At 39.0% G+C, this 14,462-nt stretch overlaps 1 protein-coding gene across 1 annotated transcript in view; it reads left to right on the top strand.

Moving 5' to 3' along the window:
- The window catches only part of JAM2 (junctional adhesion molecule 2), a 61,215-nt gene extending 52,427 nt beyond the window's left edge, over window positions 1-8,788 (top strand). The window contains exons 7-10 of the mRNA XM_058522956.1: window positions 1,395-1,502; window positions 3,285-3,300; window positions 6,095-6,137; window positions 7,783-8,788. Of these exons, the coding sequence (XP_058378939.1) occupies window positions 1,395-1,502; window positions 3,285-3,300; window positions 6,095-6,137; window positions 7,783-7,815 (200 nt within the window). The 3' untranslated portion in view covers window positions 7,816-8,788. The remainder of the gene's footprint in view (window positions 1-1,394; window positions 1,503-3,284; window positions 3,301-6,094; window positions 6,138-7,782) is intronic.
- Window positions 8,789-14,462: the final 5,674 nt, after the last annotated feature.

The raw sequence follows: 14,462 nt of genomic DNA on the forward strand, positions 1-14,462 counted from the left end.
CTATCTACTGGGGCTTTAGGGGAAAAATAAATAAATAAATAAAATTAAAAAAGAACCCTTTGAGGAATGGCTCCTTTAAAAAGTGGAAGTAGGGGCTGGCCCAGTGGTGTAGTGGTTGAGTTCAGCGTGCTCTGCTTCAGTGGCCCGGGTTTGCAGGTTCAGATCCTAGGCGTGGACCTACACCACTCGTCAGCCATGCTAAGGTGGCAACCCACATACAAAATAGAGGAAGACTGGCACAGATGTTAGCTCAGGGCTAATCTTCCTCAAGCCAAAACAAAAACAAAAAAAAGCAAGATTGTCAACAGATGTTAGCTCAGGGCGAATCTTCCTCACGGAAAAGAAAGAAAAAAAAAGTACAGGTAATTTACATGTTAATCAATACATAGGAAGTATCTAAATGACAGAAGAGTGTGGCTCATGAAATCCTTATGGGCAAGATGGAGGAATGTAACACAAATTAAATGTTTAGAGAGATTCACATGTAGATTGATCTGTCACCCAGAGATGCTAATAAATTGCTTCATGTGAAGAGAGGCGTCTAACAGCCGGTTACATAGTTCTTTCCCTAACAAAGTCATGTTCCTCATTTTATTAATGACTTGAATGAGACTATTTTTGATGCAGTTCCCAACTGCAGAAATATGAACCTTGGAAGGTTAATCATCTAATTTTTGGGCAACAGACTCTATAGCTGAACAAACTTCACAAGTTGGTAACATCGTAGTGATTTCAAACTTGGGTCCATAAAGTCCAGTTGTATTAGGTTAGAGGGGAGATGACTCAACAGCAGCAGGAAAAAGCCTTGAGGAGTTTAATTCATTTTTAACTTAATGGGATGACAGTTTAATGGCATATATGTGTGTGGGTTTGTATATGTGTGTGTGTACACATACATACAAGCCCATTTAAATTCCAGAAAGAAGTTTCTGACACGTAGTTTTATAGAACAACAGTAGCATGAGCTTTCTTTGCAGCTGAATGAGTTTTCCATATTTGTGAAATTGACACAGATGATGATATAGAAGAATTTTAAGTAGAATTTGGGGGGATGTGGTAGTAGTACTTGAACTCACTGAACTTCAAAGGTCATTTTCAACCTATTTAGTTGTTTGAATTATCACATCTCCAAATGAATGCAAGAGAGTACTGTACATTTTATTTCTGGATCAGAGGACTTTTGTAAATTTAAGATTCTTGCAAAACTTAGTTCTGTTAATATTTTCAATCAATTTTGAAACGTGTCCCAGAAGTGCGTTAGCTGAACAGGCTTCAAAAGCATGGGTAAACATGGATATAGCAGCAAAGGGGAGATTTTTGAACTTTCTCAATTTAATGACTGCATCTGTCCATCTACTAACACAAATTCATGCATGCTTTATTTTGCATTCCAGATGATCTCAACATAAGTGGCATCATAGCAGCTGTAGTAGTTGTGGCCTTAGTGATTTCCGTCTGTGGCCTTGGCGTGTGCTATGCTCAGAGGAAAGGCTACTTTTCAAGTAAGTGAGTTTCACCCTTCCTTGCTAGACAACTCCCTGTGGATATAGAGTTTTCTTACGAGACACTGTTTCTCCAAAGAAGTTCTAAGAAACTGGAGAATATTTTTCATTGATTTTTCTGCAGTAGAAAATGTCCAAGAGGACATGCAGGTGAGTCATGAAGCACCTGCAAACATAGGGAGGAAAGGCAGAGCTGCCTCTTTGCAGCATTCCCGGAAGCACCACAGAACAAGCGAGAGGCACCCTGGAGTGGCATAGTGCAGCGATCCTGAGCGATAGTCAATGTGGACAGATATCGGTAGTATTGACATATATTTAAGATCCTTTTAAGTTAGGAATTGTGTATCTCAAGATGTAAATTGATTCCTAGATTTGTGATAAGAAATTTTATTGAAATAAATGTGCAAAATGTTTTATCACTATGGAACAGTGGAATGTTGAATGTCAAATTTGGCACAACTGTATTCAGAAGAGAATTGTTCAGTAAAAACTAGAAACCTATTGTATTAGAGTTACTTCTAGGCAAGGTTTTTAGTTCTTCAAATTTAGACCTCCTGTAACTCCAGACCCTCATTTGGTGATGCAATAGGTTTGATGTAAATGGATGAAATTAAAAAATAAGCTGTTTTAGTCTCTTAATGCATTTCTTCACTCTCAGTTTTTAAAATTATTTGAGAGCTCAAAAGCTGCAGAACTCTATCAAGTCTGTTGGGAATAGTGTATAAAGTAGAATTTTTTAATAGAATAGTAAATAAATTTACAGTATGAACAGGTTTTAGACCCTTTGTTTTACAGTGAACATTTGGAATTTAGGTTTAAAAGATATTTTATACCAAAAGAAAACAAATTTAAAAGGCGTTTCTAGTAATACCTAGTGTCATAAAATGTTTCCCTGAACATGGTTTCAAGGATGTTCCCTGTGGTAATTAAGAATAACTGCTCTGTAAGTTAATAGCAGTTCTTTTGTATGGTGCCCCAATCTAGTCCAGTGTACAATAACTTTATGAATGGAATTGGGCTGAGTCCCCCTGCTGGTCACCAGTGACAGCACAGACAGATAAGACCACTCATTCAAAATGCTTGTCATGTTTATCTATGCTTGCAAAGAATACCTGAGTATTTTTAATGAAGACTTGGTAAACAAATTTTTTTTAATACTGAATTAATTAAAGCTTTGACTTGAATATTTGTAGTTCATTAGTTAAGAATGTCACTCCCATTTTCATCTGGCAGAAAATTTATCCAAGAGAACCATTTTCTTGAACTTGCATTTTGGACAGGGGTTGGCAAACTATGACCTGTGGACCAAATCTGGGCTGCTGCCTGTTTTTCTATGGGCTACAAGCTCAGAATGGTTGTTACAGATGAACATTTGCAATCTATTTGATAATAGGGAATAGTAACTTCAAACTCCAATTAAGAGAAATGTTATCCCCGCAAAAGAATTCCCTGCTTCTAATTAGTAGACCTGTACTACAAGACTTTGATTGTTATTATATTTTGAATTTTATCAATAAAAGTTTTTGGAAATTTGTTTTCTCTCTTGTTATATAAGTATATACATAATATCCTTGATTTTACGTCTTGGCCCACAAAGCCTAAAATATTTGGCATGTGACCTTTTACAGAAAAAGTTTGTCAACCCTTGATTTAGAAGGTACAAATGTCAGCAAGTGAGAATCAAATTGAGAAACACAAATTAAGCCAAAATTCACTTTTATATGAATCTGTATCATACCATATTAACTCTTGCATTAATGACATGTACTTATTCTTTTGTAGAAGAAACCTCCTTTCAGTAAGTATATTTTCTTAAAATGCATGTCTTTCCCTCATATTTCCCCCAATATCAGCTAATTTTCTGTTAATTATCTGTTTAAAGTCAAAAGTGGGAAGTTGGGTTATTTGTGAAGGTTTAATCCTATGGGAAGTTACTCAAGTTTATCGAGAAATATATTGCACCTCCTGCCTTGTCAATGATGTTTAATTACCCAGAGAAGAAATATAGTTACTAATCTGACTTCATAGGCATTTCCATAATATTACTTAAAAAAAATATTTGTTGTATTTTGCTAAATTGAAAATTTTCAAATAAAATTTTACTTAACCATCATTTTTACATTTAATTGAATACCAATTCTGTGCCCTCCACAGTCCTAGGGACTGGCGATGTAGCAGTGGACAAAACAGGACAAAAAGCCCTCTGCCTCATGGAGTTTACATTCTAGTAGAGAAAGGTGGGCAGTAACCACATACATAAACTCTACAGTATGTCAGATTGTGATAGGTATTATGGAAAAAAATTGAGCAGGAGAGAATAGAGAATGCACAGGGTAGGAGTGGTGACTGTCCTTTTAAATAGGGTGGTTAGGGAGGGCCTCACTGATGAGGTAATGTTTGAGAAAGACCTGAAGGAGCTGAGGGAGCAAGTCATGAAGATATCCATGAGAAGAGTGTTCAAGCCAAAGGGGGAGAACAAGTGGAAAGATCTCAAGGCTGGGCATGCCTGGAGTATCTGAAGAACATCAGGGGGACCAGTGTGGCTGAACAGAGTGAGGACACGGAGGGAAGAGATGAGTGCACAGAAATATCGGGGGCCAGATCATATAGAGCCCCTTGTAGGCAGTTGTGAGGAGTTGGGCTTTGGTTCTGAGTAAGATGGGGTCATTGGGGGACTTTGAGAGGAAAAGTAGCATATCTTTCTTAATTCTTTAAAGCTCATACATACTGCTCTGTTGAGAATAAACTATAGGGTGACAAAGGGTGGAGGAAGCAGAAGACCAGTTAGGCAACTATTCAATAATCTAGGTAAGAGCAAATGGCAGCTGGTTCCAAAGCGGTAGTGTTGGACATGTTGAGAAGTGATAGGATTCTGGATATGTTTTTAACAATTTGCTGATTGATTGGATGTGGGTTGTGAGAAAAAGAGAGAAATCAAAGATGGCTCCAAGGCTCTGAGAAGGATGGAGTTACCATTTACAGAAGTGTGAAAGATTTCAGGAGGAGCAGGTTTGGGAGTGGTGGTGGGGTAGGTAGAGCGGTCTGGAGTGTTTGGAATTTTAATATTTGAGATGCCTATTAGACTTTCAAGTAGAGATAATCAGTAAGTAACGGTATATGAATCTGGAGTTTGGGGAAATGTCTTAACTAGAGTTAGAAATTTTGGAGTCATTAGGAAATTTAAGGGCATGAGATCACCAAAGTCCTCAGTTTATGTGCACTTGATTTGTGACTGTCCTTCTTGTACATCTGGAAATGGCAAACCCAGCTTTGAGTCTATGGATATTCCCCTCTACTCTCAGCTGCCATGGCTTCGTATACTTTGTCATCTCCTAAGTCTTTTGAAAACTTAGCTGCCATTGATTTCCTTTTCCCAGACTTGCTGCTCAGCGCTGGTTTCTGACCCTCATAATATCCCAGTACATGTCCAGGATGAGGTCTGAGTTATCAGGACTAGCAGTAGCAAAAGGGGTGAGTTCAGAAAAGCAGGTAGCCTGAGGATATAGCTACCTCCTGTCATACCCTAGGCAAGTGTGAGGATTTCCACTTTTATTGAGTAAAATGGAAAGTAATTGGAGGGTTTGGAGCAGAAAAGAGACATCATCTTACATATGGGGAAACGTTGGCGTTACTGTGGTAAGGGAGGTTATTCTTCCCTTCAGTCACAGTGTCTCTGTTAACCCAGGCAGATCTGGGAGGCAATATCTTTATTCCTAGACAAATCTCCCATTTGTCAAATTCATGGCCTTTAAAATTTGTTGGATAATAAATTGGATGTTGTATTAGTTTGCTAGGGTTGCTGTAACAAAGTGCCACAGACTGGGTGGCTTAAACAACAGAAATTTATTTTCTCACAGTTCTGGAGGCTGGAAGTCCAGGATCAAGGTGACAGCAGGGTTGGTTCCTTCTGAGGGCTGTCAGGGAAGGATCTATTCCAGGCCTCTCTCCTTGGCTTATAGATGGCTGCCTTCTCCCTGTCTTCATATCGTCTTCCCTCTATGTTTGTGCCCAGATTTCCTCTTCTTATGAGGACACCAGTCATACTGGATTAGGTAGGGCCCATCCTAATGACCTCATTTTTATTTAATTACCTTTTTAAAGACCCTATCTCCAAATACAGTCACATTCTAAGGTACTGGTGATTGGGACTTCGAGATATGAATGTTTGAGGGAGACACAATTCAGCCCATAACAGATGACTGGAACCCTAGTCACCATGTAAAACTTTCTTTCCATGGAAAAAGTGAATTGTGAGATTATAATGATCATACTTCATTGATCATTGATAAGTTAAAAGTTAGTTAAGTCTCTGGTGTCCCCATTCCACAAAAATCTTTAGTATACCTGCCCTAGGCTACAATTAAATAGGCAGGGCTTCACACACACTGATACTTTGTTGCATGGCTTTCTCAGTGAATATTGTGTATAAGAAATTCAGTTGAGATTGCTGGCTTTTTTTCTACCTGGCTAAGATAAATGTTCCTCTTCCTGCTGCGAAAATGTATGGAGGTAGCATTAACTAATAGATGGTGTGTGTTCCAGAATTGGAGGTGATCATGTAGTAAATATTGTCTTTTATATTCTATAACCAGGAGGAGCAGTTCTGCATCAAAAGCCACTGCAATGAGTGAAAATGTGAGTATGTTTAAAGCATATTTATAGAACGGATGTGTTGAGGGAATAGGGCAGGAAAGCGAAGTAACTGTGTGGAAGGGATGAATTTTCACTTTTAATACACTTTGTACTCATGTCTACCGCTGGTCTTTAGAAAGAGCTAGCTTCCATCCCCTGTCTGGGATGGCATGATCAAGTTGCCCAGCATACGCGGAGCAGTGGGGCTTTACCATACCATTGTTTTCTCTCCTGGGGTTTTCTATTGTTAGTCAGCCTCCCTAGCATCCTTAGGTCTGGTATTATCAGCTCCATTTTATAGATGAGGAAATTAAGACACAAGTTCTCACAGGATTACAGTGGCCGAGCTGGGACTGAGGGACCTTGATTCTTGTCAGCTAAGATCACTTTTAAGCAGATCCGTGGTTCCTGCACTCTCCTTTGGTTATTCAAATCACTTGGAGAATTTTAGGGATATGGAATATCCTCTTCTATTGTTGAAAGGAGCATTTCAGAAATCCTTGAAGTGATGCAATAATTATCTGTCTCAGATGGTTTAGGGAACATAATTTAGACCTTGTGTACTTTTGTATTTGTAAGCACTACAGTGAAGCAGTAAATGCCATCGTCTCAGATTTTGTAGCTCTTTGGATAGATATTTAACCTGGATTCTTTTTCAGGAATATGGGGGGGAGGTGGGGAGGGAGGTTTCCAATGTTTTTAGAGGCCTCAGCCCTTTCTTAAGAAATGGAGTGCTGGTTTCCTGAATTTCTTAGTACTCTATGGCAGGGATTCTCTTAGATTTCCTTTCAGTAGGGCTTGGGGTTGGGGGTTAGACATCAGTATTTTAAACACGTAAGTGATTCTAAAGAACACTACATTTAAGACTCACTTAATGCTCCATAGAGTATTTTCTGTCAAAATTTTATTTTTTTCCATTGTCTACTCTAGATTCTATCACAGGAGTCACTTTATTTTGTAGTTTACTACACTGAAATCATACTATTCTTTAATTAGCAGACAAGCAATATGTAACTCCATATTTGTTCCTACAATTTGTGGAAAATACTCCTTGAGTGTGGAATGAAATAATCTCATCCCACCAAACAGTAACAGACGCTTTGTGGCTGAGTTGGAAGAATAGAAGCCTTTTACTTTTTCTTTGTCTTCCTCTCAGTTGCCCTCATCAGCTGGGAGCTAGTCTCCAATTCTAGTTTTGCCCTAGACCAGGGTTTCTTAACCTTGGTACTACTGACATTTTCTTATATAAGAATTTATGTAAGAAATGGCAATTTCTTATCATTCTTACGTAATGAATTCTTACAATTTCACATAATTCTTTGCTGTGGTGGGCTGTCCTGTGCGTTGTAGAATGCTTAGCAGCACCCCTGACCTCTACGCACTAGACGCCAGGAGCAAACCCCTCGCAAACAAGATTTCTTCTGCTGATTCCCACTCCTGCTTCTTTACTCTTTAGGCAAAGTTTCAAAGACCTTGTCTCCTAGCATTTAATTATTTAATTCCCCATAAAATAGATGTAATATATGCTGGTTTATACCTGTAAGATTCTCATAGTGGATGTAGCTTTATACTCATAAGATTTATATATATTTCTTTAATTATGAATTAATACATTCTATTTAAACTTGATTTTTCTTTCTTTTCCCAGGATTTCAAGCACACAAAATCCTTCATAATTTAAAAGAATCCCACCTTTGAGATACACCAAAACCACAGTTGTTGCACAAATTATTAAAAGATTATAAAACTCTGCTTTGTCTTACATTTGCAAAGAGGTACATGAGGAGATGAAATTGGTATTTCGTTATAAATTTTATGACCACAAAATCACTTGAAATTGTTATTTTAAACAAACAGTTCTGTCACCACCTAAAATGCAGTCTGGCTTCTTGCGTCTGGACTAAGTTAAAAGAATCAAAATACTTTGTAATATTCTGGGGTTTGTGAAATGTTAAATATTCTAACTTCTAGAGAAAATTACTAAAATATATGAAACTGATTGTGAAATTAATCCACAGAGCACGAAAATGTAAACTGCATGTACCCTCTGTGCAGGAGTCTGGTTTGGAGGGTTCAGAAAATACTCCTGACAGATGCAAAAGGAACCTCTGGTCTCATTTCCACCAGAATCCTTTTTTCTCCCCTAATATAACCCTTATTCTGCTGCTCATTTATCACTAATATATCCACAGAAGGGAAGTAGCAGGACTGGGTCTCATACCCAAGATTTGTAATTTGCGTTTACTTTCATTTCTGAGAACCAAAAGCAACATGAAGAAAAACATCTAACAACCAGAGCTCACTTACCTGGTGTGTCTCACTGATTTCTTCATTAAACATAATTTTGAGAGTCAAACACAAACCCAAGTGTCTTATTTCACCCCCAGAGCTGCTTGTTGCTATTTTCTTCCCCTAAGACTCCTTTGAAGATCAGTGACCTTGACGTCAGAACTCACCACTGGAGCCTACACACGTAACCCTGCAGATACCTTTCCCTGTGTGATGGTGACTTCACATCTATGTCTCTAAGGATTGTGCTGAGTCTCCTGCTGTTATGGCCAGTGGTTGGCCAATCCTGCTTATCATAAAGCCGGGAATATGGAGGGGAGAAGTGGTTATCTGACAAGTAAAATGAGATTAAAAAAAAAAAAGCTCATGGGGGCTCCCTGCACCTGGCGCCCCACTTGACACAGAGGGCACAGGAGAAATAGTGACTGAAATGAAACATGGGTCTAATCATCTGGTTTCTCAACTGATTGATTAATCACAAAACCCTCTGGCTAGTGTTATAAAGTGAAGATTCCAATGACCCACTTAATAGGAAGAGCAGTTAGGCCGTGTTAAAAGCATAATCATCTATAACTTATTTTGATTATTCACTTCATATTAAAACAAAATATGCATACGGCATTTCCAGTTCTGGGCAAATCTGGATGAAAAGGTCACTCACTACCTTTGACAACTTTGAGCTTGGTTAAGCTGCTTTTAAAGGAGCCAAAGGAGCCAGCTCTTTTTTGCCCAAATAGGCAAAACAAGTCCCAGGATTCCCTGGATAAACAAATGGATTAAACACTCACCGAGTGTCTACCCGTGTGCCTGGACACCAGGTCACTAGGAAGATGCCCAGTGTCAGAGTGCCTCCCTGCCCCCGACTTGTCTGTGGCATTCAATGCTTCTCACCACACCCCTTCAAACATTTTCTGTAAAGGGCCAGAGTAGATACCTTAAGCCATACAGGCGAGACAGTCCCTGTTAGAACCACTCAACTCTGCCATTGTAGCACAAAAGCAGCTATAGACAGTAATAAACAAATGGCATGTTTGTGTTCCAAAAGAATTTTATTTACAAAAACAGCAGGCACAGACAGGATTTGGCCCACACGCATAGTTTCCCAACTCCTGGTGGTAAAGCTTGAAAAAAACACCTGTCTATAACTTTTGTTAGAAATTAGGCTAAATGTTGCCCATGCTTTGATTTGCTTTGGTTTGAAGAATACTTTCCTCTTGCATTGCCAAGTGCCAAGGGGATATGTGAGTCTTCAAGATGCCTTTTCAGGCATCACAGCACACAAGATCAACTACTTCAACTGAAATTATGCAAATCCATATTGTGGGGAAAATATGTAGTGCCTTAGCTTTACTAATAGGTGAAAAGCTTCTAAGCCATCATATAGGCATATCAAGATTCATCTTATGCAGTGTTAACATCTAACACTTTCTTTGTGTCAAATATATTTTATACATTACCTTAAAATATTGTATACAACAAAATAAAAATCATTGTGTGAATGCTTTCTCCTACAGAAAGGATATGGTATTGAGCACTCATTTTCCACTTACTTATTAAAAGTATATCCACCTGTGTCTGGACATGTGTTTCTACTTACCTTTTATTTGAGGGACTTGAACACTAACAATTGGTAAAATCCCACTGTAATTTATGGAGCATTTTGACTTTATTTTCCTGCAGTGAAATTGTGTTGTGTAATGATTAGGGCTCTAGAATCTTTAATAGCAAGTTTTGTTTTCATATTCTTGTTGCTATTGTAACTAGATTTAATTTATTTTTAGTTGGGGGTTTAACCTAACTAAATCTGGAACAATCGATTGTCTTTCAAAACAACTTTGCAAAGAACTTCCTTCATCTCACAAGTGGTTTTATTTGATTAAAGTCTACATTAATAAAAATAGCTGAACTGGTTCAAGTTTTTAGCCCCACTTAATGGTGCAGAGGAAGAGTCATCCACCTATGGTTAATAAAACCCAGGAAACTACACCCTTACCATCTGTAGCCACAAGGCTGGCTCTTTAGCGGTGGAAGATTAGAATCTCATCATCTCTCAGCCTGGATGCCTGCCAACCTCTCAAAAGCTGAAAAAAATGCTCTGAAAAAAGTCAAAACTGTTTATTGAACACTTTACGTATGTCAGAGGTGGGGCTGGATGAGGTGAGGGTATATAAAATCTCACTCAAAGATATTATAAAGTGGGAAGTGTCATCATTTTACAGAGGAGGAAACTGAGACTCCAAGGGTCAGTGACTGCCAAGTTCACAGAGCTAAGTGAGGAATCGGGGTCCACGTGACCCAGAGCCCTCTGAGCCAGGATGTTTCACACAAGATGTTTTTTTCTCTGCCTTCAACATTCCTTCCTTTTAAATTCTCAAATTCCTCTCTCCTACCACACCATGCCTTCAGCTTCAGTAATCCCTGGCCCATCCCCCACTCCTCACCCCCCACCCAGTCTAAACGCCATGGTGGGCCATTTCATTCTCATCCACTTTCCCCTCATCACAGATGCCCAAATCTCTAATCTTATTTTTGAAAAGATCGAAACTAACCACGATGAATATGTTTAAATTCTATCCCTACCACTACCACTCTCTCTCTCTCTAAATCTCTCCATCTTTAACCTCCCATTTATTCATTAACTCCATCATTCACTGGCACATTTGATGACTGTCACTACCTTAATCCTTTCATCTTAGGTTTTTGTTACTATCTCACCTTTTGTCTTCTGGGACCTTCCTCCCTCAAGTACTCTCTCTGTCACAATTTCAATCTCCTTTTCTAAAGGCTCCTTTGCCCTCTAGACTGTCCTTTCCCCCACCCCATCAGTCAGTTACTGCCAGATAACCCGCTTAAACGTCAACTCCTTTCTCTCCTTCTCTTTGCTAAAAACTTTTCACTCTTTTCCTTTACATAGTCTAAAACTCCTTAGCCTGGAATCAAGGCCTCCCCACAACCCCCAACACATACACATCTTGTCATACTGTCACCACCTACCTGTCCAGCCACATGTTCCACTATTCCTCCTTGGTTGCCTTATGCATCCATCAAACTGAACTAACTGAACCACACAATTTTTCTCTATACATTTACTTTCAATGCTTCCTCCACTGGAATGCTGATTCTCCTAATCACAAGATATGTAAATCCTATTTACTCTTTAAGGGACAGCTCAAATCCGACCTTCTCTATGAAGCCTTCTCTCATTCCTCCTGCAGGAAGAAGTTTCTTTCCTCTCTGAATTTCCATAGCACTGGATTGTCTTATGGCACTTGGTGGGTTTTATTCTATCATACAGTTATGTATGTACATTATCTGGTGTCACCACCAATCTGGAAGACTTTGAGAAAAGAACCATGTTTTATATTTTATACATCTTTATACGCTCCAAAGCATTTAACAGTACCTAATGTGTAGTCGGTGTCTAATAAATGCTGAATGAATTTTTAAAAATTAAAAGATTTCAAATAGCAAAAATCAAACTGCCAAAGGACAATTTAAAGGAATATTTATTGATAAGATTTCTCCATAGATTTAAAAATATTTATAGAATATTGTATTCTGCAATGTTATCATAATCTAGTTCATTTATTATACAAAGTTACACGATGAGTGCTCCATGAATTAAGGCTGGACAGAAATTATTTTTCTCTTATGCTACTCCTTTTAGTTATTAGGTGTCCATTTCCACATAGTTCTCAAAAAGACCTTAAGATATTTTTCCAACTTTCGAGTTTTAAAATTTAATTTTCCATCCTTCATTTCTTGTTCTATAAGGGTTTGTGACACTTTTAATAGCAATAACTGGTCAGGAAATTAAAGGTAAACTATAAACTTTTATTTGTTGATACTTTCTATTTAATCTTATTACTTTAATACATGCCATATTTTTATTTTGACCAAGTTTGAAAAAAAAGTACTAATTAAGACATGCTAGAGTATAAAATGTCTTTATACTTTCCACTAAGAAAAGGCTCTCAAAACAAGTGAATAGTTGTGTCAACAAAGGACCTGTTTAACTCCTCTAAGACTGAGAGAAGACTGGTTTAAAGCTCCACCTTATGAGGTCTGCAACATTGAATGTGCTATTGTAAGTGTTTCTTCAAGATGGTGTAAAAATTGAGATTTTCTAAGATCTGTAGTTGGATTCCTAAAGTTGCCCCTGCCATTTAACTTTTCATTCTCCAAGTCACTTTCCTTCCAAATATTTAACTACTGTGAATTATACTTAAGTTGCTGTAGGTCAAGAGACTTATTTTTCTAAATTTTAGGATAACATATAACAGAGAAAATAAGGAAAAGTTTTATACATAATGATATATTCATGTAACAAAATATTGACTAGGACTTTTTGTGGCCTCAAGGCTGAAGATAAGTACCCCGCTTTCTTAAAAAAACCATTAATAATTTGGGTTCAAATACCCCCTTCAGTGTTCATGAAGAGACGGTGGTGCTACCCTGAATCATTACCCCAGTCCTCTCCCCTTTACCTCACCACACAAAGTCCATATAAACTGAAGTGTGTATGGATGGATTGCGGATGGGAGAAATGGAGAGAATGAAATGTCCAAATTGTGTGAGAGAATGAGTTTGTCAAAGTTGTGAGTTCTATTCCCCAGCTCACCTCAAACCAAGAGAATTTTAGAGACTCACTTGCAAAAATTGAAGGCATCTGCGAAGAAGGAACTAGCTATTTGAGCACGGTGAGAGTTGGAAAAAGATATCAAGGAATACAGCAGGGGAAATGGTGAAGCACCTATTTTCCCATTTCTTAGGGCAAGGATTTGTGAGTTTCCTGTGGTCAAGTAGGCATGGTTGACAGTGGTCGGCGTTGAGCCCTCTGGCCAGTGTCTCCCGAGAGCAAACATTAGAAATGAGAGACTGTGGATATACCACTGAGGTGGGAGCTGAGGGGAGTCTAGAAGAGATGGAGTTGGACTGGACCTCCCATTTAAGGTCAGGTGTACAATGCAGAGACCTCCTAGCCCACAGAACGCCCCCCTCCCCCAAAACTCACACATGCAGCACCTAACCAGAGAAGCATTTATAGTTCTGCTACACCAAGGGCAGAGAAACAGTAACAGCCAAAAACCCTACACTAAATGGATTTAAATAAGTAAAAATTGCCTAGACCAGAAGCCATCTCTGGTTATTATTATTATTAAAGGTAGCATTAAATAAGTAACCGACACATGTCCCTTTCCAGTTTTTTGTACTTTCTTCAACTCCTTCAACTCCAATTTCTTCTTATAAAGACCCCAGTCACATTGGATTCTGGCCCACCTTAACAGCCTCATTTTAACTTTTAACCCCTTTGAAAGGTCCTATCTCCAAATACAATCACATGGTGAGGTTCTGGGGGTTAGGGCTTCAACACAATTCAGCCCATAACACCACGCAAGAGAGAGAAAAGGCATTTTAAACAGCTAAAAGCCTAGAAGGTTGCGGTCACTTGTAATAAACACATAAGGTGGCCCAAATGGTCAGCGCAGGAGGCGGAGTGCACTGGCAGGCCAAAGTGATGGGTAAAGGCTGGAGTTGGCAGAGGTGGGGCAGTCGCACCAGAAAGAGGAAGGTGAGGCGTTGGTCAACATCCATGACCACTATAGGGTTCAGCTGGAAAAAAAGCGAGCACTTCCCTGGCCAAAATTTAGCCACAAGTGCACAACCCCACCATGTACAGCACGGGAGTAGGCTGCTTAATGCAGTATTGTTGCAGTGCAGTCACAAACAGAATCCTTTTGTTTACATAATGAATGAAGAGACTCGAATGCTCAAGCAAACTCCAAAGAGTTGCAAGACAGATAAAGTGTATGAGAAAATAGGTGTGAGATCATGAAAGGTAAAATTCAACTAAACTCTGAGTGGAGGCGGGAGGGAAACAGAAAGGGAGATGAAGCATGTGCTGAAAGGGTCAGTCCCTTCCCTCCTTAGACAGGCAATCGCACTGGTGACCCCAGGCTGCTGCCTGCCACAGGTGGCTGGAGTACAGCTGCTTCAGGGGAGGTCAGAGAAACCACCTGAGCACTAGACTTCCTCCAT

This window comes from Diceros bicornis, chromosome 27 (genome assembly GCF_020826845.1).
Source record: "Diceros bicornis minor isolate mBicDic1 chromosome 27, mDicBic1.mat.cur, whole genome shotgun sequence".
NCBI lineage: Eukaryota > Metazoa > Chordata > Mammalia > Perissodactyla > Rhinocerotidae > Diceros > Diceros bicornis.